General features: G+C 44.7%; 1 protein-coding gene across 4 annotated transcripts in view; it reads left to right on the forward strand.

The window, feature by feature from the left end:
* The window catches only part of LOC146772936 (rho guanine nucleotide exchange factor 11-like), an 896,981-nt gene that overhangs the window by 847,240 nt on the left and 25,737 nt on the right, over nt 1–24,004 (forward strand). For 3 of the 4 annotated variants that reach the window (XM_085639320.1, XM_085639321.1, XM_085639322.1), the window contains 2 exons: nt 15,642–15,737; nt 17,732–18,027. In XM_085639320.1, the coding sequence (XP_085495446.1) occupies nt 15,642–15,737; nt 17,732–18,027 (392 nt within the window). The remainder of the gene's footprint in view (nt 1–15,641; nt 15,738–17,731; nt 18,028–24,004) is intronic. The other variant, XM_085639323.1, reaches the window with a different exon arrangement.

Below are 24,004 nucleotides of genomic sequence, written 5' to 3' on the forward strand. Positions count from 1 at the left end.
GTTGGATATATATGTAGTGTCTCTTGGTGGCAAGTGCTGATTGAAGGAATCATAGCTGACTAAATAGCCTCTCTATGTTGGCTCTATATGGAATCTCTTGCCTGTTGTGCACTCTTGGTTGTTGGTCCTTTGGTGCTGTAGAGTACATCCTATGATGTTCATTGATAGTCATAAACACTTGAATTAGTTCGCACTTTCTGCATGGACCCAGAGCACTTAACAAAGATGGATTGTCCAAAGAAGGCCGCACAGGGTGTCAATGTCCATTGGTCCGTAGGATGAGTAGCACTCCGTAGTAGTCTATCAGAGACTGGATTATTTTCTGGAATTGCTAAACCAGTTTTTTCAAGTTGCATTTTAAAACTGATTGGTGTATTCTGTTGCTCTCAAAGAGGCTTTGATTCAGCCTTCTGCTGCCATTGTCTTGAGATTTGTCAGTCACATCTTGGATCAGCCCACATGAGTAATTTAATTTCACTTTCTATCTGTTGTCTCTTTGTGTTTACAGTTCTTCCTCTTCCTCGAATGCATAAGGGATTTTTTCAGTATTTGAAAAGTATACAATGTCATCACACATTTAATTCTTTATCTCACTGTGTATTATACGTATTAATCAATACTTTAGTATTTAATTGTTTTTAACTGCAGCAGGCATTTGTCTAATAGCTCTTGCGGGAACTTGGGTGCAAGCATCAGACCTATTTGTTTTGCCAATACTTGTCAGTTTTAGAGTTGTCCTCTGTATTCCCCGTTGCATCAACATGCCTCTTGCAGAGAACTCATTGGTTGACTCTTAGTTCAAAAAGCCCATCAGGGGAAGATATTTGTTGCTGTCTGGTCCAAATGATGGAAATGCATCAGCCGGAAAATCCATGAAAGACCTTTATATTCCCTGTATATTGGTTAGCATTATAAATCCAATCAGAACTCATTTGTTCCTCTAGTAGGGTGATTTTTTTGTAGATGTCTTTGTCACAATTGATTAGTGACCTATCTGTTTGGCATGTTCTGCGTTCCAGGTATCCTGTTATCCTGAGTGGACTCTGCGACTCGAACATAGGTTGCTGATGGATACTTCTAACCACAGATTTCTCACGTTGAAAACATCCATATGTGCCAAACTGTGTCTGGAAGATTTAAACAGCATTTCTCCTGCGTGCCTGTAGGTGGTGCCGTGTGGCCCAGAAGTAACAGTGGAGCAGCATATAAGCACCATCCCAGCGCATCAACGTTGTTTACCTTTTTTTTTGTGAGCCTTTTTATGTAGATTGCTCGCAACTTTTTCCTCATCAGTTGACTATTTTTTTCTACTGAACACTTTTTTTTCCAATGTGTGAGGACTGTACCCTTATGTATTCAAAGATAATCCAGGAACACAAAGCAAAGGTGTACATTGCCAAACACAGAAAGAAGTCTTGGAAGTCTCACTCAAAGTTGAGAACATGGACCTGTTCCCATGAAAGGTCCTTGCTGTGATCCAAATCTTCCTGTAAGTTGAGGCAGGAGCACAAAAAACCGCAAGCGGGAATCACCCCAGTCCCTCATCTCAGCTTGAGAAGTTTTGATGATGTCAGGGCGCCTCATTTTCTCACTCCTGGTCTCCCACTGAGGGGTCGATTCCACAACTGATCCTGATGCACCCCAAGTTTCTGGGCCATCTGCGATGTCACAGGCCTTTCGGGAGAACAGTTTGTGAATCTTCAGCACCCTTCTGGCTACCCCTGGTACGCCTTTGGATGCAAAGGGTTTAAGGAAGCCTCAGGCCAGGTAACTTTGCCTTCTGAGCCTGCCTTGGACTTAACTCTGACGACTCAGCCAACTTCCATTTGGCACCAAAATCTACACTTGCCAATGCGATATAGGCGCATGGGGACGACTCTGCTCCTATAGTCTTCTGACTCTGAGCTGAATCCATCTCGGTGCCACTTGAGGTCACATCCTAAAGCTGTACCGACACACCCACCCCAGTCCAGTCCCACTCAGACAGAATCACGCCTTATCCTTAGAGCCGCACATCATCTTACCAACAACTTTTCAGTTTTGCCTCTGATCAGAGTCAACAAGCCTTGTCAAGATCACTATGGCGATGAGTGTATTTTCTCAAACATTATGATAATGACAATTTATATATGGACCTGTAGGAGGCCAGTTAATTGGACACTTTACCGGTCACTGGTTTATGTTCTCCCCAAGGATTACCAAATGAAGTGTGCCTCCTTTGCCATGTCAATGAGACTTGCTGTGGAATCATTGGATTTACAACTGCAAAGGTCAATAACCAACGTACTAATAGAAGTTTTGCAACTGGGGACAACTTCATTAGAAGCAATAACTCCATTTAATGAAACTCTAACTGACACCATTAAGGGCATCTGGTGTAAGCCCTGTTCCCATCTGCCATGGAACAGGCATGGAGCAAGGTGGCACTGGCCAGCACCAGACAATCCTCATTTCTTGATGCTGCACCCTACACCAGAAAGTGTGGTGCCTCAAGCTTCTATCATTAGGCTGAAACCTAATTCTTTCCCCAGGTCTCCTCCTAACTGAGTGTCAAAACATATTGAGCATTGGGGAAGCAGATGTTTTCCTCTGCCAGTGTCTAGCCCTATAGTTAATCAATGTCATCTGCTTGCTAAGAAGTCATACCCATGCTTTGTTTGGGGAGCCAGCAGTTCCTGAGATATACCGGGCCAATCTGGCTCAAAACATCTAGGATGGTCCGGATGCTCCAAAATACATATCTTCTCTGGACTGGGCAATACCTACTGCTTGGGCAGAGAAGTTGGCATTAGCGTGGTGCTTCAACAGCACACTTTAATGTGATCCATAGATTAAAAAAACCTACCGCAGACAGCGCTGACCTTAACAACTTCCGACATATCTCTAACATCCCCACACTAGCCAAACTCCTAGAAAAATTTGTCCAATCGCAACTCTGTGCTCACATCGAAAATTTCCATCTCCTGGACCAACATCAATCTGGCTTTCACAGTGGGCACAGCACCGAATCGGCTCTAACCCACGTTATGGATGACATTTTAAAAATGCTTGACCAAAATGAATCTTGCTTCCTTATCCTCCTTGATCTTTCCTCTGCATTTGACACTGTTAATCACGACAACCTCCTATTCCTTCTGGAGCACAGGATGGGCCTGGCTGGTCCGGTGTTGCAATGGTTCTTGTCCTTACTCCATCACAGATCCCAAAGAGTGAAACCCAACCACTCTCTCTCCCAGTCATCACCAGTATCCATGGGAGTCCCCCAAAGGTCCGCCCTATCTCCCATACTCTTCAACTTGTTCTTGGAACCATTAGCTAATGCACTAAATTCCAAGGACATTCTTTTCCATATGTATGCGGATGACACCCAACTTTATCTGAAAATCTCCTCCGCGGATAACATCACTTCACTCAACACTACCCTATTGACTACTCAAAACTGGTTAACTGAGAACCACCTCCTGCGCAACACCTCCAAAACAGAATTCTTTCTCATTCCTCCTCCGAATCACACTCCTAAGGTAGACCTCTGGATGAACCACCTCACCACCTTTAACTGCTCCCCCCTCATTATTGACTCAGCTAAATCTCTCGGAATCACCCTGGACAAGCACTTGAACATGAAGTCTCATATTAGCAATGTGTGCAAGGGAGCTAACCACCTGATGAGGATACTCTGGAATCTCAAACCTTTCCTCCCACAAGCTGAATTCAAGCAAGTGGTACAAGCGCTTGTTTTGCTGAGGCTAGACTATGGCAGTGTCACTCTCTGTGGTCTCCAGAAATATACCTTAGTCCCACTAAGGACCTCATTGAATGCGGCGGCCAGATTGCTTACGGGTACCAAAAGAAATGCGCACATGTCCCCAGTCTTAAAATCCCTAAATTGGCTGCCCTACGAAGCAAGAATACAGCTAAAGATTGCCTGCCTATCTCACAAATCCCTCCATTTCAAAACCTCCAATTATCTAGCGCAAAAGCTGGAACTATCCAGAGGGGATAGACCCTCTAGGAGTGCTAACTCTCTCCTCCTGAAACCTCAGATCTTTCGCAAAAAGAGAACGTGTCACCGAGCTTTCTCTGGCTTTGCACCGAACATCTGGAACTCTTTCCCACCGGAAATACGCAGAATCTCCTCCAAGGTTGCTTTCAAATTGGAAGTAAAAAGATTCCTTATGAACAAGTTCTTACCTTAATAGGGTGTTGGATCATCTGCTCTAATGCATTGGACTTCCACCTTTAAGCCCTGCACTGGATGCTTTTCCTGTTTGTTTTTTGGGTTTTTTTTCTCCAATAATATGCTCCCCTCCTATTTCGCTATGTTCCAGGTATTATCTTATTCTTTGTTGGCCCCTTGTATTTGTAACCGTTCTTGTGCTGTGAGTCCTATTTGATATGTGTTCAGTTTGGTATTTCTATTTGACACGTGTACTGCAACTGTTACTGTCCTTTCCCTCAATTGTAAAGCGCTCTGATATCCCTTGGGATCATATTTGCACTATATAAAACTTTATAAATACATTAAATAAATAAATCCATGGCCTTCTCTGAGGATGTGCAAGCCTCTTTAATGGACATACAAATCTATGGGTCTTGCCTGTTTGGTGAGAAGGCTGACTCAGAGTTTGAACATTTTAAAGAAAACTGGGCCTCAGTGCATTCCTTTGGTCATTCTATCCCTACAAGGCTGTATTCTCCATAGTTTTGCCCCTTTCGAAGCTGCTTTGGGGTACCACTACCAGGGACCACCTCGCCTGCAATCGGAGACCTAGTCCTTCCGGGATTGATGCCCCTCAGGTGTTCACAAAAGTGATGGTGGTACTCACAGCACACCTTCTGGGGGTGGAGTTTCCAATTTTTTCCTGCCTCAACAACTGGCTGTTGTAGGCAAGTTTGCCACAGTCAGTCTCTGGAATATGGTGAGCATCATGACTGCATTTGGGTTCACTATCAAGGTGCTGAAGTCACATATGACTCCTTTCGCTGAGGCTCCGTTTTACTGGTTACTGTTTAGTTTCGGGCCTTACCTCCATTGCAAGTCCAGGAAAATTATGCTGTGATCCTGAAGTTGCAGGTGTTGGTCCTGGTCCCAGTGAGAGTGAATCTGCGACTGCTGGGCCTCTTGACACTCATCTTGCTCGTCGACTATAACAGGTGGCATATGCGGGCTCTACAGTGTAACCTAAAGCCTCAGTGGGCACAGCACCGAGGAAACCTGTGGTTTCGAGGACAATGAAAATGAACTGCAGTGATAGTTCAGCCCCAATTGGACAAGCAGTAGATCCCTCTCCCTGCCCCAACCAGCACTCGCAGTGGTGACAGATGCATCACTTCTGGGACTGGGAGGTTATCTGGGAGAGGTGGAGATTAGAAGGCTGTGGTTTCTGGCGGAGACCCATCTCCACATCAGCCTTTTGGAGTTGTGGTCCATTCAGCTGGCACTGAAAGCCTTCCTACTGTCCGTAAACCAGCTGGCAGGATTTTTGAACGCTGAAGGGTGACAAACTCAGCTGATGGCGCCTGGTGGATCACAAATATTGTTTACACTCTGGAGTGGCACAGGGGTGCTTCCAGCAATAAGGAGAACTCTGGCTAGATCTTTTCACAACTGCCAAAAATTCACAATGTTGAAACTTTTGCATGCTGGCGTTTCCAAGAAGGCTGTCTCTCAGAGATGCATTCCAGGGTAGAGTGGCACATGGGACTCCTGTACAACTTTTCTGCTGCCTCTCCTGCCGCAAGTCAGGAGCCCAAGTGTGATGCCTGGAACTTTTGGTCATTCACAGCTGTCCTCCAATCGCGCTATTGCTTCAGATCGCCCGTTGCAGCAGCAGGGCAGGGACTTGCAATCAAGCCTTCATAATCTACATCTCCACGCGTCGAGATTGAGCAGCACCAGTTGACTGTGTTAGATCTTCCTCTGGAGGTTGTGGATGTCATGCTTGCTGCATGGCGCCACTCTACGAAACCTGTCTGTGCTGGGCGTTTGGACAGGTTTGTAGCCAGGTATGGCATCACCAATACCATCCCATTACAGGCCAAGTTGTTGGATGTCTTATTTGTATATCCCTGGCCCAGCTAGCAATTGCAGGGTGCACTATTGATTAGTATTTGTAGGCCCTTTCAGACTTTTTACATTTACCAGTCTAGCCGTCCTTATTCAAATAATCTTCTAAGATGAAGTTCCTAAAAGGTTTGGCTCATCTATTTGCCCCAACCCCTTTGTGATGCCACAGTGGGATTTTAATTTGGTCCTCATTTTCCTCATGTGCATGCCAAATGACTCCATACACAGCTGTCCTCTACGTCTCCTGACTCTGAAGACTGTGTTTCTGGTTATGGTGACTTTGGCTCATCGCCTGAGCTCTCTCTGTGTAGCTGGCCTACACCACCTTTCTCCCAAAAAGATTAGTGATGGAGTCCAAGGTGATCTTTTTGCATAAAGTTGTGATTTCTTTTTCATTGGGCAATACATCATTTTTACAGGCGTCTGTGCTCCACCTCACCCTTTAAAAGAGGAAGAGCGACTCCATCAGCTGGACCAGAAAATTCTTTAAGCTTTTTGATCAATCATACCAAAGATCATCAGTTTAATGTTCAGCTCTTTGTCTAGTTCTCTGGAGCAAAGGGGCAGAAAAGGACTTCATCAAGGAGGATAGTACTTTCTATCTAAATCTACTATACACCGCCGAGAACCAGCATCAGGATTGGTTGAGGGCCCATTCCATCCGGACCAAGTCTGTTACCACTGTGCTGGCTTCAACTTCCGCACTCCGGCACACTTCACCTCGACAGTCAGGTCTGAAGAGAAATACATTTCACTCATTGGGTCCTCCAGGACTTTTTGTATGAGCCATTTCACAGACCCACCACTATGGGAGTTGATTATTTGGTGCATATTCTAAAGGTGAGGATTCTGAGGTTAGAAGTATCCATCAGAAGAGAACAAGTTACTTACCTTCGGTAATGCTTTTTTTGGTGGATACTCTAATTAACTCCAGGTTCCTTCCTTTCTCTATCATCCCAGTTCTATAGAATGTCCCATCTAAGAAATTAGAGGTCTGTACACTCGTACTTTTGGGTATTGTTGGGCTCCGCGTCCAAGAGCAGACAGATTTAAAAAAGAAATTGATGTTAAGGTGCAGGAGTCACCCTTATCTGCAGCTCCATTGTCACCACTGGGGCAGAACGAGGTCAATGCAGAGCAACACGTCAATACCTATGGGCCCGGGGAGCAATGCATTTTGAATCTTCTGTATCCAATCTCGCTCCAGGGGGCATTGTAAAGGTGAAGAATCTGCAGTTAGAATAGCCACCAGAAAGAGTGTTGCAGAAGGTAAGTAACTTGTTCTTTCAGTAAGATGAATATAACTGATGAATTAGAAAACCATCGTATTAAGATCCAGTACTTATAAATGAATATCAAATGTACAAATGTTAACTGGATTTGTCCCAACCCCTAAAAAGTATAGTAGTAAATGTTTCTAGTTGTTTGGCTACAGCCTACGTTTCTGCGTTTAACACTGCTTTTGGGTTAACATCAGGACCAGGAAGAATTGGAAAGGCCTCTGCCCGTTTAGTGTGTTTGCAATGGAAGATACCAATTTTATAACAAAACAGAAAAAAGCTGATAGTTTGAGGTCACTATCACTGCCCTTGCAAAGCAAAAACAAACCAGATGAATTGCTCATTTGCTTCCAAACTTGGCAATTCTAGACATTGGAGGCTACAAGCACAAACATAGTATTGACAAAAAGGCAATTTGTAAGGAAACAGGCCATTAGTTGTGTGGCCTGCACAAGTAATGGGTCCACAATCCCCCCCCCCCCCCCCCCCCCATTACTGGGAATCAAACACTCCATTGTTGCGCTTGACTCTCTCAGGGTAGAGAAGCAGAGCAGTCCAACGCCTATTTGGGACGTGGTATGGGTTAGTGCTCACCATTTGGTGGGACTCAGTATTAACACTAAATAATTTTGTCCAGTCTGTACTTTTTCTTTAGAAAAAGAAGGTACATTTATTACGCCCATTCTATTAAATACTACGCAGTGCTTTACAAATATACATAAGTCTATTGGAAAAACCTTTGATATAATTCAATTTAACCCTAAAATACAGGACCCCAAAAAACACAGTACCTCTCTCACTGTACATTATAGCACGTTACCATATAGGAGAATGTCACTGCACATCATGCAGGCCTATTGGCATTTTCATTTTTATCACACTTCAGGACCAGAATCACGTCACAATACATTATTCCATAACGGACTTCAATAAACATGATCCATCTGCAATCATTATAAGTAATAAAGCATTGCAACCATGTGCACACATAATTACTAGAGCTTTGTAGGCTTTCAGGAATAATCGTTACTGTCGTCAGCAATTACAGCTCCTTTAAATAAAGCATTGCAGACAACATCTTTAAGTAAAAATAAAACATATGTCTGCATCTTTCTTAAACAAGCTTAGGCCACAAACATGTAGCCATAAGACCAACCAATAGAGTTCACTGCACTCCTAAGCTATACAACAAAAGTTGCAGCCTAAGGAATGCTTGATTCATAGGTAGAAAGGTGGGGAGGGGTCATCTTTTCTTAGACCCTAAAAACTCAGGTTCACTTTTAAAAACCCTATAGGTTTCCTGGATGGAGAGCTGCTACACTCCTGCAGCCCCCCACCTGCGGCTTCCCATGGCTACCACAAACCACACCAAAAATAGGTCACTTTCAGCTCTGATGGGCATTCTCCCTCCTAGGAGCATGAATTTTGAATGAGCAGCTCTGGTCGCATTATTATGTTGTTGCCGCACTGCCTCCACTTTTTTTTTCTCCATTTTTTTTGTATTGGAGGTGCCCTGTCCCACCTAGGCACCCCAAATGGCTCCTTTGTTTGGGGCAGCTCGGGAAGCACAATCCCAACTGCCACTGCCGGCTCCCAGTCTGCCCGGCATTCTGCTGGCACGGAAGCCGGCATCTCTCTTATGCTGTGCCCACTCCTGTGGGCAGAGTATCTTCCTTGTAGTAGTCGCTCCACTTCCGCCAGACATGGGGAGGGGGGATGGGCCCTCCAAAGATGGGGATCACAGTGCCTCTCCCCCATGATCCTTTGTCGTTGGGGTCCCTGAGATGGGGAACCAGGCCCCTTTCGAGCCTCCCCCCGATTCTGTTCATGACAGGGGTTCAGGCTCCCTTGAGCCTAAGCTCTGGGGAGGGGGTCCCATGTACACCCCGCCCCAAGGGTTCATCTACCATTAAGGATCCCTGTGTCTAACCCCTGGACCACCCCAAGGGTCTTTTAGACTTTGGAGCAGAGCTCCACACGCTCCGGTGCTCGGCTAGTGAGGTCAAAGGTCAAATCCTTTTTCCTTGCATATCTCAGGCCCCTTTGGGCCTATTGTCACAATCCTGGGATCATTTTGCTCCTGGTCGTGTGCCCTAACAGCCTTTTCCTGAGGTTGTTATGGCCTCTATGTTGGCACATTTTGCAGTGAGCTGGTTCCACTGCCTCCCTGCACTAGACCTTCTTCTGTTGAGTCCTCTGAATCTTCTCTCCTCATGTGTGGCACATAAATCCAGTTCTTCTCCCAACTGGTCCTTAAAGAGGATAAGGGGGCCAGCTTCCCTGCTCCTGGAGAGAGACTCACTGGTCATGGGTTTAACTCTAGGCAGAGTCCTTTTCCAAAACCGCATCAGTGGGTTCCCCTTTCCAGTTGTCTGTGGCTACCGCGGTCTAGTCTTAGTGCCTACTACCAACAAAAAGCAATACAATACAATACAAAGAGCTTTATTCGAGAATTTCTCATAAAAGCAGTACACACAATAATTGTTAATATCATATATCATAAAAAACAATCAATTTAAAAAGGATAAGCATAGTTACAATAAATTAGCACAATCCCAGTATCACATTCATCTAGACGGTTAACTCCTAGGCAATGGTGCTCTGTCTAATGGACCATGCCCAACCCAAGAATTTGGCGGTTGCAACAGTCATTTGGAGACAGGAACTAGTGGAGATGATTCTCATAGCTACAGTACCATTGGAAATGTTTAAATTTCTGCAAGCCGGTGCTAACCAAAAACGCCGAGGGGCATTATAGGCCTTGCAGGAAAACAAGAAATGCCCAATGGACTCCTTTGTTTTTCCACAAGCGGGACAGGTAATATCAGTAGACCCCCTCCATTTCCCGGTTAAAGACCTTAAGGGGAGGGCGCCTATCCTCAGTTGAAAAAAAAGTTTCCTGTCCCTTGGGTTAGTTATAATGTCCCAAAATGATTCGAGTATAGGGAGGGACTTAACCTCCAAAAAACGACCAGACATAGAACCTGCATCAGATTTTCTCCATTCCTGTTCGGACACATAGGCCAAATACAATTCCTTAATTGCTTGCTTACTAGGGAAGACAGCGTCATGTGGGGTATCCCATAGCATCTTTAGCCCAAGCATACATAACAATGCTCTAAGTTTGGTCAACCATTGGATCTTGTGAAAAACATCAGCCTTAATCACTGCTGCAAAGCCCTCAGCATAATGCTTAAGTTCTGGTGTAGACCAGAGCCGCCTCCAATACAAGATCGGGCGTAATCTTGCCAGATCCCCTACAGCCTCCCTTCCCAGATCATATCTCATTGGGATCAGAGGTGTACTTTTAGGGAGACCGACTAATGACCTAAGAAACTTATTCTCAGACATCTGCATCGAGTTAAGATTACCAAATCCCCACAATTCTGCACCATACAGTGCAGATACCAAAGATTTTGCTTCATACACCTTCAAAACTGGTGCAATGGGTTTCGACTGTGATTTCCTGTGCTCAAGCCCAAGGATTCTAGACACTTGCCTATGCTTTAAGGCAGCCAATTCAATATGCTGAGCCCATCTTAAATCATCAGTTATATGAACGCCCAGGTAAGTGAAGGCTCTGACTACATCCAGGGGGCGTTGGCTCAAAAACAGCCTGGGTCTGGCACTGCGATGCGGGTTAAAAAACATAAGTTTGGTCTTTGCCACATTTACTTGTAGGCCATAATTCCTGCAGAAATCGTCAAAAATACAGAGAGCACTTTGCAGGCCACTAGGGGTCTTAGACAGGATCAACGAATCGTCAGCGAACATCAAGATCGGAATCTTGATGCCCGCCAACGAAGGTGCGTCCACATTCGAAGCCAGCATTCTGGCTACTACCCCATTAATAAATAAAGAAAAGAGCAGAGGGGCCATCGCACAACCCTGTCGCACGCCCCGTTCTACTGGGAAATCATCAGTAGTCTCGCCCTGCGTACCCCACTGTATCCTAGCGAAATTAGCCGCATGTAACCGCATAACCATAGTCAACAAGTCGTCAGGCAGACCCAGGCTTCTTAATTCAGACCACAACTTGGACCTAGGCACCAGGTCAAAGGCAGCCCGCAAGTCTACAAAAGCAGCGCACAAGCTGCCTCCACCCAGCGCCACAGTCCGCCATTGAACCATAGTAAAACGGAACACCTGGTCTATCGTGCTAGTAGCCCTCCGGAACCCTGCTTGGTAGGGTGATAATGCATTGTGCTCATCCACCCATTCCATGAGTCTATTTACAACCATCCTCCCCACAACCTTTTGTATTGTCGCTATCAGGCTGATAGGCCGATAGTTCCCAGGCGATCCCCTATCGCCCTTCTTGAATATGGGAATGATGATTGCACCCCTCCAACTCAACGGTACCGGTGCTCCTTGGGCAACTGCATTAGCGAGGAGAAGGATGTATCTGCCCCATCTATCCTTATCATAAATAAAGAGATCTGCCGGTACCCCATCCATCCCAGGGGCTCTACCCAACGATACAACACTTAGAGCCAACAGAACCTCATTGAGGCTAAAAAATGGCTCATTTGGGTAGACATCCTTAAACCCTTCCATCTCCCTGCCAGGGTTAGGATCAGCATATTGAGGTTTAAAGTATTTGACCCAATCCTCCTCCGGGACATTGTTGTCAGGGCAATCGGGCACGCCACCTCTCCCCCATCTAACAATACTCCAGAAAAGCCTGGAGTCCTTTGAGCCGCAGGCTTCCAGCAACTCTCTCCAGTGCCACTCGTCCCACTCCTTTTTTGCTGCAACTATGCAGTTTTTATAATTGCTTCTAGCACCACAAATTAACACCAGGTCCCTGGACTTAATGGCGCTGCCCAGGGCCAACCTTGCAGTCCTGCACTGTGCATTATACCACTTCGCAGTCGTGTTAGGGGCCCTGCATTTGTTAGCCCTACCTGCTTTCTGAAAATGTGACTTGATAGTTAAAAAGAGTTTATCATGGATTATTGTCGCTTCCTGTGACCCCTGGGTAACAGCGACAGCCTGCTCCAAAGCCTCGATAGCTCTATCCACCTCCCTGTTTATCCTAGCTATAGAATCTTGGTTGGCTAATACACGGGGCCATTTTAGCCGACGTGTGTTATTGGAAGAAACTGGTAGAGGGAGACGTTCCCACGCTGTTCGACCATTCCCACTAGAGAACGTCCACCATCCATGGGAGATACACAAAGGATCATGATCACTTTCCAACCTATGGATAACCTCCATATCATTAACCAGGTTCCATATTTCCAGGTTGCACATGACATAGTCTATCCTGCTCCTGCTCCGGTTGTTATTAAAGGTGCAAGCTCCCATCCTATCGCTCTTGGTTCTCCCATTCAACGCACGGAGGCCTCTCTCCAGGCAGATGGCATTTAGGCAAATGATGTCATCGGACCATCGCTTTATCGGATCTAAATCAAGTGGAGGGACACCCCAATGCCTATCATCTATCCCTAGACAGTCATCGCCTATATCTAGCGGTTCAAATGTACGATTAAAATCACCAGCAATTATAATATTGTTAGCCAGGGAATGGGTGTCTAGGAGAGCCACCAAGGAAGCTAAGGCTTCTGACTTTCCACCCTTGTTACCCCTAATATATACATTGTATAGGTCAAGGCACCCTAGCAATCCCAAATCTAGGTTTATGAGTTGGATGTCCCTACTTCCTGTCTCGATAGCTCTTATATTTAAAGACAGGTTTTGCCTGACCCAAATCGTCAAACCTCCCATAGGCCGGCCCTTTTTACCCTTAGTGGCTGGCACACAATAGTTCAAAAAGCCCTGCATGAACATGGGTTCGCACACCCATGTCTCTTGGAATATACAGATATCAAAACCATTGACAAAGTCAACCCACTCTTGGGACTCATGTTTATAACGCAAGCCCGCTATATTCCATGACATTAAGCTTCCAATCCCAACCCCACCTTTGTTAGGATCTTTCCTGCCTGGCACAAACGGAAGCAGTGGCACGTTAGAGGTTGTAATTGAACCATTTCCGTCTGTAACACAAATCTCACCTACCAACAAAAAGCACTTTCTGCCCCTTGTGCAAGAGTCCACCGCTGTCTCAACCCTCCTGCACAGCATGTGCCATCCAGGAGTCACTGGTCACATCTCCTCTGAGGGCCTCACCTCTGCCTGGCATCACTGCCAGGGCCTTTCCCACCAAAACTTCAAATTGGAGCCCTTTCCTGCGTTGTCTCCTGAGATCTGAGCTCTTTTTTTTTGTTCTTTGGGCCTAGGCTATCCCAACAATGGTACATGGAGACAGCTAATTAAGCAGATAAAGCTAATTAAGCAGATCTTCCTCCTCAGGAGCTGAGAGAAGCACTTTTAATTGCTCCTTTTGTGTGTGGAGGCTTTTATACATTTTTCTGGTGAGCAATGTAATTTACTTGGCCCTGTAGGTGACAAAAGGTCTGGACTCTGATCCTGAGCTGAGCAAGAGAAAAAATGACAATTCTGGATGACCCATAAGATGTACTTATAGCTTATTAGGTCTTGCATAAATTCATCTTGGCGCACAGGTTTCACCCCATTTTTATATCTTGATAGACATTGTAGGCCAAAGGGAAGCGAAACTGCCCGCTAAGGCAGAATTCCCCTTATGTATGTAATGGAGTGCCACTGCATAGAAAACTGTAAACCATGCTGACTTTCCCTATGAGGGTCCATTAATATTATAAGGGCTACCCCAGGTCAGTATCTAATCCTGCACCAGGCTACCTGTGCGCAGTTACCGGACTGTGCACAACAGTAGTCTCACACGTGCAGCCCTCCCACTTGTCCCCACCCACGGGCGCACTTGTTCACATTGAACCGGCCAAGTGCCCCTTACCCTTGCTACGTTGCAGCTGCCTTATCTTGAAAGCCGGAAACTGGCGGTAAACATGCACTACCGGTTTACTATGTGTTATATCATCGGTGAGATGCCAATTGTGAGATTTACCTACAATAAAAAGTCCAGAAATCAGGTAATCAAAATATCCAGGCGGATAAAATGTGCAGACCCCATTTCGTTATGCTGTCATTTTGGCTTTTATTTGTATTGAAAAGATTTTCACAACCTCTCCTAAAACACAGCACAGTTACAGCAGGGGCTGCAGCATTGCATACTTCTTTAACACAGTGAACAGATAACAGCGTTTCCAGCATCACAGAGAGAATTTGTACATACAGCTATACACGCCCAACACACAGATATACAGTTCCAGCACATACACACACAAGCTTGATACAGAACAGGCAGCAGCAGTTTAAGTTACACACACACACACACACACATAACCGGTACAGCACAGGCAGCAGTAGTGCACTCTTCCTTACACCGACAGGTAGCAGTAGTGCCCCTATCCTTTAATGCGCCAGATGGTTGCTGCAAATGAAAGGAGCCCGTATTTCCTCACAAATACAGATTGTAGAGCACAGATGCAGCAGTAAACGCTTCCTTCTATACAGTGAATGGGTTATTTACTTGCACTAGCAATCCATGTCTCCTTACACACATAGGATGGTGAAATATCTTGCAGCAGAAGTGCAGGAATACACAGCACAGCCATTGCTCCGTTTGTCCATCCACCCAAGCACAGCACAATAGTAGTCTATCGCTCATGAAAAAAGGATTCTTTATTCAAATATGAAATTCATTACTGACTTTCAGCGCACACGTCACCCATCAGTTGATGCCCTCAGCAAGACCTGCAGTAAGGAAAACAAAAAGAAAGTACTGGGAGCAAGCTAGTGTGATAGACCCTTCCTCGGTGTGATGTTGAAGATGGCAGACAAGCATTGCAAGTGATCCAGAATATGACCTAGTGTCTCATTGGTTGTTGATGGACGTGGCATCCCGTTCTTTATTTGGCCGCATCAAATACCATCGGAATTTTCTTCCTATTGGTGAAGCTTTTAAGTTCTAATTTAACCACCTACTATACCACGTGCTCCTCTTTTTTACTATAGAAGGCAGTTCGATTTACATTGAATTCCATTGTGCTGTAATATAACAGGACTGTAGGCAATCCTATTTAACTTCACAAATATGGTGTTCTTTGGCTTTGGGTTTCTTTTTTCTACTTTCTCTTTTGTAAAAACGTTCCATCTTGACAAATCATTGGAAATTGGCTACTAACCAACTTTTAGGTGACTACAATTTAATTTCTGTTTTGATCTGATTCCTTTCTTAATCTTTTTTTTGTTTGTCTTTTTTCTTCTCACTTTTTTTCCATATTGTTTCTCCTTCTCTGCCCATCCACAAACCCCTTCCCTTCTCCTTTGTGGTGTTTTCTGCACAGCTGAGGTGGTGGGCAATAATACCATCATACCGTTGCCAGGCAGCTGCCAATCAGAAACTGAGCTGCAGAATGTTGGAGACGGAGCTAACTTAGCTGGTAATCATATTCTCATTTTGTGGTGGTGAGAGTTGGAAAGGATGCAAGGTAGTCTGTCCGAACAAAACTAAGGTCTGAGCTAAAACTACCTTATCCTGTTTACGGTATAGTTGAGTGAATGAAACAGAATGTAAACTCAGTGGAAAAAGCTTATCATGGTTACTGTATGAATATGAACATTGGCAGTGTGACTAACCAAATACACATAGACTGAAGATCACTATACATTATGCAACTATCTGATTTCCATCAGTGGATCCCACAGCATTAAATTATGACATGTTCTTGCTTGGAGGTATTGACAGTTCTTGCTAGGAGGTATTGACACAAACATTGTGCGTATTCTTCTGGGAGAATTTATTTTCCTTGTTTTATTTGTGCCTTACTTCTGCAGTAAAAACACGAACCAGAGGGCTTTAACCCCTTCAGTGCCACGCCCTTTCCCCCTCCTGTGCCGGGCGTTGCACTAGTGGGTGGGGTTCATGACGAGATAGTCTCGTCATGGGCACAGCGCAACCGTGCTCCATGACGAGACTATCTCGTCATGGGCACTGAAGAGGTTAAGATGAAGGGGTGTGATGGTGGTAAACAATCTTCTGGAATATTTCTTTTGAGTGTACACATGTTTATTTTCTTACTATATTACTTGGCAAGCACCATTACTATTGTCTTCAGTATCACCAAAAGACTTCTACTATGTAGGAGATTGAATACTCATTAAGACTTGAAATAAAAGGCTATTCCACCATCATGAAGCAGTGTATAGAAGACCCTGTCAAACATCGATAGTGCCCTTTAGCTACACAAAGCAGTGTTATCAAGTGTAGACTACTCTACAGCCCTTGATTTCCCACCTACTTTGGACCTGGACCATTCCTCTTAAATCACACACTCAAATATACTTTTCTGGTAAGATAATGTTTGGTGCAATTTGATGACATGTTGCATCTGGTTTCTGGCCTTGAATCTTGTGGCTGTGCTCCAGGCTTTTTAAAAGTTCTTGCATTGTGATACATTTAATGGTTTAGTCATTGAATTCATTTATGACTGGTGTTATTTTTGTTGTAAATGCACCTCCTGTGGGATTTGGAATTCTGACTACTTTACTTTGATTCGCTTGCGGGGATTGCTCTGAATCAACTTTTTTTTCATATGAGAGGTAACAGTGGTTCATAGAGCTTGGCTGCAAATTTTGTACAATAGCGAGAAGCTTTCCTTAGTCCCTTTGTGGCCTGCTGCCCTTTGATTTCTTGCGGTGACCAGGTCAGGATTCATGGGAACTGTCAGCTATCTATGGGTATGGGAACTTGATGTGACTGGTAGCTTTCTTTAATCAATCCTGCTCAGGGTGCTTTGCCCTATTCTAACAGAATTGTGGTAGCATCTTATTGTAATGGTTAAGGACTTATTGTTGTGGTGTTGTTACCTTATGCCACACCTTTTCATATTGTTATCCAGTTCAACCTGGTAGCCCCACTAAAATGATTTCAGTCATATTTCCAAGCGTATCATTGCTTTTTTTTTTTTTTTACAAGCCAGTGTCTTTCTCATCTGAGTGAAGAAATGCCATTTTAACTCACTCTAGCCATTAGGTACTCTCCTTGTATTGTTTTTCATAGCAGCCCCTGAGAATCAGATAGGACTTATAGCATGGTCTTCAGGTAGTGTCATCTGGAAATATTATGTGCCTGGAAAATGTTCTGCAGTATGCAATAGAGAGGGAGTTAATGCTGTTATGGATTTTGCTAGAATTCTCTGGTTGCTAATTTAACATGTTTTATCATGAAGGTATTCTTAACAAATAATGTTTAAGAGGTAGGGATTTTCTGGCGAAAGAATTTCTCTGGAAGGCAGGACATTTTTACAGATCATGTAACTGCTACTAAAACTGGTGGCGTGAGTGCAAAACAGTAAAATTCTGGTTTTAAGTGTCTGCATTTGATAAAACCAAGTAACTGATGCATGTATATTTTGTTTTTCTCTGCATAATGCAGGAAATTATTTTTATGTAGCAATGCCGGCTGAGCCCCTTGATTCCTCTACAGATGATGAACATGTAGCACCTTTAGGGAGCACTTGTCAGACTGACAGGACTGAAAGTCAGGCTGATCCTAGCACCTTGAGTGCACACACGATCAGTTGCATCAATTCCAGTGAAGCCAGACATCAATTCGGAAGCACCGAGGTTGCTCCTTCTGCAGAATCGCCAGCCCCCAGCCTTGTAATTCGTGATGTGGACATGATCTTCAAGACGATAGAGCAGCTTACACTAAAGCTTCACATGCTGAAGGTGAGAGTGCCTGATGTGCAAAATAGGATTGTAAAATGACTGATTACCTGTGATCTATGACACTGTTATCCAAATTGCCATAAAGCCCTCAAAAACATACTTATTTTCAAGATAAAATTAGTATGCCATCTAGCAGCAGTATGTTTAGAATTCTAGAGATAGATTTTTGTGACCACTCAGATTTGTTCTTATGCTGAGCATAGAGCAGCTAAGTTATGTAAAAGGTTGGATGTTCATTGGCTTTTAAAACACTTTAGAAATCTTTGTCTTCTACAAATGGAGGTACTAGTTGTGCAGACTAAAGAAAAAACTATAGTGAATTTTGCACAACCTTGGAAAAGTAGTCAGTCATGTCAGTCCTTTGAAATAGCATCATTACAATCCATTATGGAATCACAATCACATAGACTGACAATAGAAGCATCCTGTTCAAAACATTTATGTATAACCTCCACCCCACAAGGCTTGAACATCACATTTACTTTCTGGATTATATTTTCGAGAAATCCTTTCTTCTCCTATATTACACAAATTACAATGGTAACCCATACGCACTTCAGCCCACAGCAATTTTCACGTACCAATCTGTGATCCAATCCTCTACTGACAGCAAACGTCTCCTGCTATAGACTTCATTGCAACTTGCCTTGGGAGGATCACATTATTTAGAAATTGTCACTTACCTGTTGCATAGTTGCATAGATGAGAATCACTCTTGGTGATCTTTGTGGAGCGTTAAGGCTCAGGCATGGAACCTGGTGTGTCAGACATTGGTTTGAAGATCAGTTTAATAAGAATACATTTGGGACTATTGTCCTATAGGTTTTTTTCAATATGTATTTATTATGTTTTGCATAAACACTCGGCATGAACATACAAAATTTCCCAACATTAATTTGCATAGTAATTAATTTTAAAAAACTCCAATTGAAATCAACCATATGATCTTCACAATGTCCTCAGGTGACCGGTACAATTATCCATATAGTTCAGAGATCAAAAATGCTTTGCTATTTTGTTAGACCAGTGGCCACCTTCAGCACTGTGGGGCATGATTTTCTTTGGAGGGAATCACATGGCTTATAGCATGTGCTACTGTAGATCACATGCTCTGCACACTTCCTATTTAATGTTGGGCACAACAGTTTATCAAGCCACAAATGGGTTTCAGTATTTTTGGGCAGACGTGCTGCATAGTTTGTGATCCACGGAATCCAACTACTTACTAACCTATCTGCTAGAACAATAGAGGCAGGAGCAGTAGTGTGACTCCACCTTGTAGCTAATACAATGGCTAAATCAGGAGGAGCATTTCCTGTTAGGAACAAGCATTGGCATAGCCAATAGGTCTCGCTTTTCGGACCTTATAAGTATTTAGTTATGCAACTGTTGCATGGCTAAACACTTATAAGGTCCCAAAAGCTAGACCTATTGGCTATGCCAATGCTTGTTTAATGTAGACTTTGGCAACAAGGAGAAACGTGGCAGTAGATATGTTCTGCTTAATTGTTTGCAATGGTTTTGTGGCAGAGTTTTTGAAAAAGTGAATGTATGGGGTTGAGCCACTTTTTTGGCACGACCCAGGTGCAAAATCTCATTTCTTAAATCTCGTAATGTCCTTAAATGTTCATAATAGACCTGCTAAACATATGTAGCAGGCCCTACTAGCGGATGTCCCTTCTTGTGATATCACTTCCTATGAGGCCACATTTTGTGATGCCACATGTAATGTCACACTTTGTGACATCAAGCGCTATGTCACGTGTCATGATGTCACTTGCATACTGCCTAACTTGGTAAGTACCCCCACTTCTGCGACTGAAAAACAGCCATGAACAGAGGGTTTGGCAGATAATCGAGCAGAGGAGCCATGTGTGCGGGGTTGGAGGCAGTTGTAGCTCTGGGACCCTGTGCAGCCAGAGACATTTTAAGGCATGGGCAAAGTGGGCTCTGGTCCAGGGATTCAGCTTTTCACAGGGCCCCTGATAGAGCCAGCTCTGATCTGTAGAGAGTCTTGCCTGGGTGATTTTTAAAAATTCTTAAACAGATTTTTTTAAATAAGATTTCCTTTCATTATTTTTAATGTGGGTGATGTGTGAGAGTATTACAGACATTTTGCTGAGAAATTGTGTGTTAATGTTTCATGTAACATCCATAAAAAAGCTTATTTTATTTAGATCGAAAAAGGACCTCACATATTAAAAATAAGAGGGTGTCACAGAGATTACCTGACCAAAAAGGGCACGAAAGGGATTAAAATGGATCATAAATTCAAAGCTGTTCTGAAGAGGGGCCACTGAAATACGTTTGGCCCAGGGCCCCCAAAATCCTTAAGATGTCCCTGTTTGCTGCGGTGGGGTAGAGGGGAAACTGAATATCCACGTGGATTCGGGGTTTAAGGCAAAGTGGAGGCTCTCTGGCCTGGCTGGTGCGAGGGACAGGCCAGGGGGTTTGTCGGCAGTGAGGGCTCTGACGGGGGAGATACCTTGTAACAAAACGAATATTTCCCAAGGGAAAGTCTAAGTCAGAGGTCATAGATTCATGCACGAGACACATTAACCAAGTGAGTTACAACACCAAGTGTCTTGCCCATTTGGAAAGTCAAGCGGGAATATCACCCACATTAACTTTGACTGCCAACAGACACCAAAAGTGTTAAAAAAGCTTTTCACAACGTTCTGCAGGACCAGCTTTTCTCGGGTACACGTAAAGAGAATAAGAGGAAAACGTGCCCTCTGCAAAACATATTTTAAGAATGCCACATTCACCTTGCACTAGTATTGATTATTGCGATCATTTTAACTTATTCATGCCAAGTTCGAATCGACTGATCGATTAATAAAAATTCGTGAAAATGACGCAACCCACTTTCTTGCAACTAATTGTTGTGCGAAACATTTACTAGAGGCCCAAATGATATTTCCACGGATGACATTGCATACGGACTTCACTCCCCCACCCCAACACAGCTTGCAGACGACACAGAAAATGCGAGAAGTCTGCATTTTTAACATCTGAATAGGTATATCTAGAGAGTTTGGTGTTCTTAGACACCGTTCATCGTGGTGGCATGCCTGTGAAAAGGCCTGGAGGAGGAAGGTACATAAGGGGGTGTGTTGACTGTACCCAGAAGCTCCCTGTACGACGTCAAGTTGGTATGAACACCCCTGAAACTCTCAGGTAAATGAAGCTGCCTTCGACTCGACCACCCGGAAGCGCTTTGGTGCCTCGTAAGTGGTATGGGCAGTAAAAAAAACTAGACGCAAGCAGATGTGATGAAGTCGGGAAAAGGACAAAAGGCAGTTTCAGAGAAGTCAGGGCACAAAATCTAGATTGAAAAGGCTTCATTAAATAATGGGTGGAAATTAGTAAGGGAAGGCGGTAGAAGACAAGGCATTTGTAAAAGTAGGAGTGTAGTGAGAGTAGGTGACTTTATGCTGGATTGCAGGGTCAGCTGTGGCTTTCTTGAAGCAAAGCATGCCAGTGGCAGTTCTGAAACACGGAGGGGAAGTATCAGAGCAGAGCGAGTAGTGGCAGGATGCCATCACGGAGACGAGAAAAACAAATGTCACAAAAAAGGGCAGACACCGTAAACATCAGCTCTGCTGTCGACGACTTTCATTTTTAGGTTGTTTTAAATTTTATGTCAAAACCTTTAGGTTTCTGCTTAGGAAGCATCTGTTCGTAATAGTTCAGCGCAGTTTTTAAATAAAGGTGCGTGTAAAATCTTGAACTATTACGAACAGATGCTTCCTAAGCAGAAACCTAGAGGTTTTGACATAAAATTTAAAACATGCGGTGGCCGCTTTCGCTGCGATCACCCGTGAGTGGTGCGTGCGTGTGTGTAGCAGGAAGTGGGATAAGGGAGGGGGTAGCATGGTGTGCACTTTCGCGGCCGCTTAGATGTTCAGTGGCCGCGCGGCTCACTGAGAACATCAAAGCAGCCGCGAAAGTGATCAGATGGATGACAAATGGTGCACGCGCCCGGCGCACATGCACTGTAGCTGGAGGCCTCAAAGAAGCACTGGTTTGCACTTCCAAATGCCGCTTTCTATAGCTCTCGCAGAGCAGCGCTAAAGCGCTGGCTCAGGCGAGACCTAAAAAGGAGAGTCCTGTTCTTGAGGTTTATAATTTCCCTTCAGACGTGCTATAGCAGATTTTGCAGAACCTCATGCAAGTAGCAAATCCCTAGACATTTCAGGAAGACCTGGTACCAAAGGCAGCATTTGATGAGAATAATTCCTAAGATGGAATGTTTCTAAGCTAAATGTAGTGTTAGGTGGTGGCATTGATACTGCAAAGTTCATGTTTGCAGCATTTGTGATACGCATCTCATGAAAGGTGTTAATGTCCTCAAAAGGTGACATCCTCACAAAAGGCCAAAGTGTAGGCTATTATCTTTTGATAAAAGATGACGAAGTCTTGAGCGAACGAGCCCCTTAACAAATTCAAAGTGTTTGAGGTGTGAAACTCTTTCAAGGAGTGTGGTCTCTGTGTCTTGTGAGATCCCATTAAACTGTATGGTTGCTCAATGTAGTGCATTAGATAACCTATAAGATGTCTGAAGTGCTGAAGGAACAGTGTACATCAGCAGTATGAGATGTCGTAGGTAAAGTTAAAATAGGTTCTGTATGCTCCGGCATTGTAAGAGGAAGTGGTTCAGTTTCGCCTTGAACCACAAGTGGCACAGGGTTGAGAGACTTAGCAGTGACTGCTGACTGAGATAGAGGTTATGTTAAGGTGTTGCAGCCTTAGGTGGTGTACATTGTGTAGTCGGTATAAGTTGAGGTAACGAAGGCAGGTCAGATGGCATATAGCACTGAAGAGATTTCTTTGGTAGGAGAATAAGGCCTTGAATACTCGTGAGTCTGTCATCGCGGGCAAACGTTTGTCGATGTTGAGTACCCCGATTGCAGGCAGATGGTCTCCATACCTGTCCTCCATGTCATATACATCAAAGGGTAGGGGCGCCGTTGGTAAAGTCACCTCTAGAGGTTCCTCAGGGGACAACCAAGGTATTCCTGTTTACTCTGTAGCTTGATCTTAAATCTGGCCTTGAGTACTCAAGGGGATATAGTGACTCTGACTGTATGCTCCTTAGGAGGATATGAGTCAGGAGGTCTTTCATCATGAGAGACCTTCTCTGTGTTTATCTGAAAGAAACACATAGTGATAGATTCCTTACCTTAGAATTACCCCCAGGCGTCAGACTGGATCCGGAAAGTTTTCGTCAGCAGTACCCCTCCGTGTCGGTAGGTGGCATCGTGCGGCTCCGCGTTCATCGGTGGCGTTGTGGTCGCCGAGATGACGTCACACGCACTACTTAGACACCGCCCACACGCGCTGACGTCAGTAATTTCTTTTTCCACGCCAGTAAGCGCAGATCCGTGAAGAGCAGGTACCCCCAGTCATTTTTTGACTGACTTTTTGAGGCCTTTTTGTCTCTATTTTTGACTCCTGGTGCAGTTAGGATACCCGGTTTTAAGTCTTGTGAGGACTGTCACCGCATGATGTCGGTGACGGACTTGCACAGAGTGTGTCTTTTCGGCCTGGGGCTTGACTACGACCCCAAGTCGTGCCCCGACTGCCGGGCCATGGCACCGAAGTCTTTGCAGGAGCGGTCCCGAAAGCTGCTGGACGCCTGGCAGTCGGCTCCGCGCCGTTTGAGGTCCCGGTCCCGTGAGAGGTCGGGGGACCGTGCGTGGAGTCGTCATCATCGATCTTTGGGATCCAAGTCTTCGCACTCGGGGTCAGGTAAGGCGAATCACAAAAATTCGAAGAAACGTAAGCGTTCCCCGACTTCCCCTTGCAGGTCGCGCGATGCGGCTGAGGGAGCAGGTGGTGCCTCCCCCTCGGCTCCGGCAGAGCCTGTGATATCGCCAATGTCCTACCTGCCCTTTCCGGGTTCGTCGGCGACTCCGGTTCAGATACAGGAGTTCCTGTCGGCCATGGCTCGCCTCTTTGGGCCATCGGGTCC

The sequence above is a fragment of the Triturus cristatus genome, chromosome 12 (assembly GCF_964204655.1).
Source record: "Triturus cristatus chromosome 12, aTriCri1.1, whole genome shotgun sequence".
Lineage (NCBI taxonomy): Eukaryota > Metazoa > Chordata > Amphibia > Caudata > Salamandridae > Triturus > Triturus cristatus.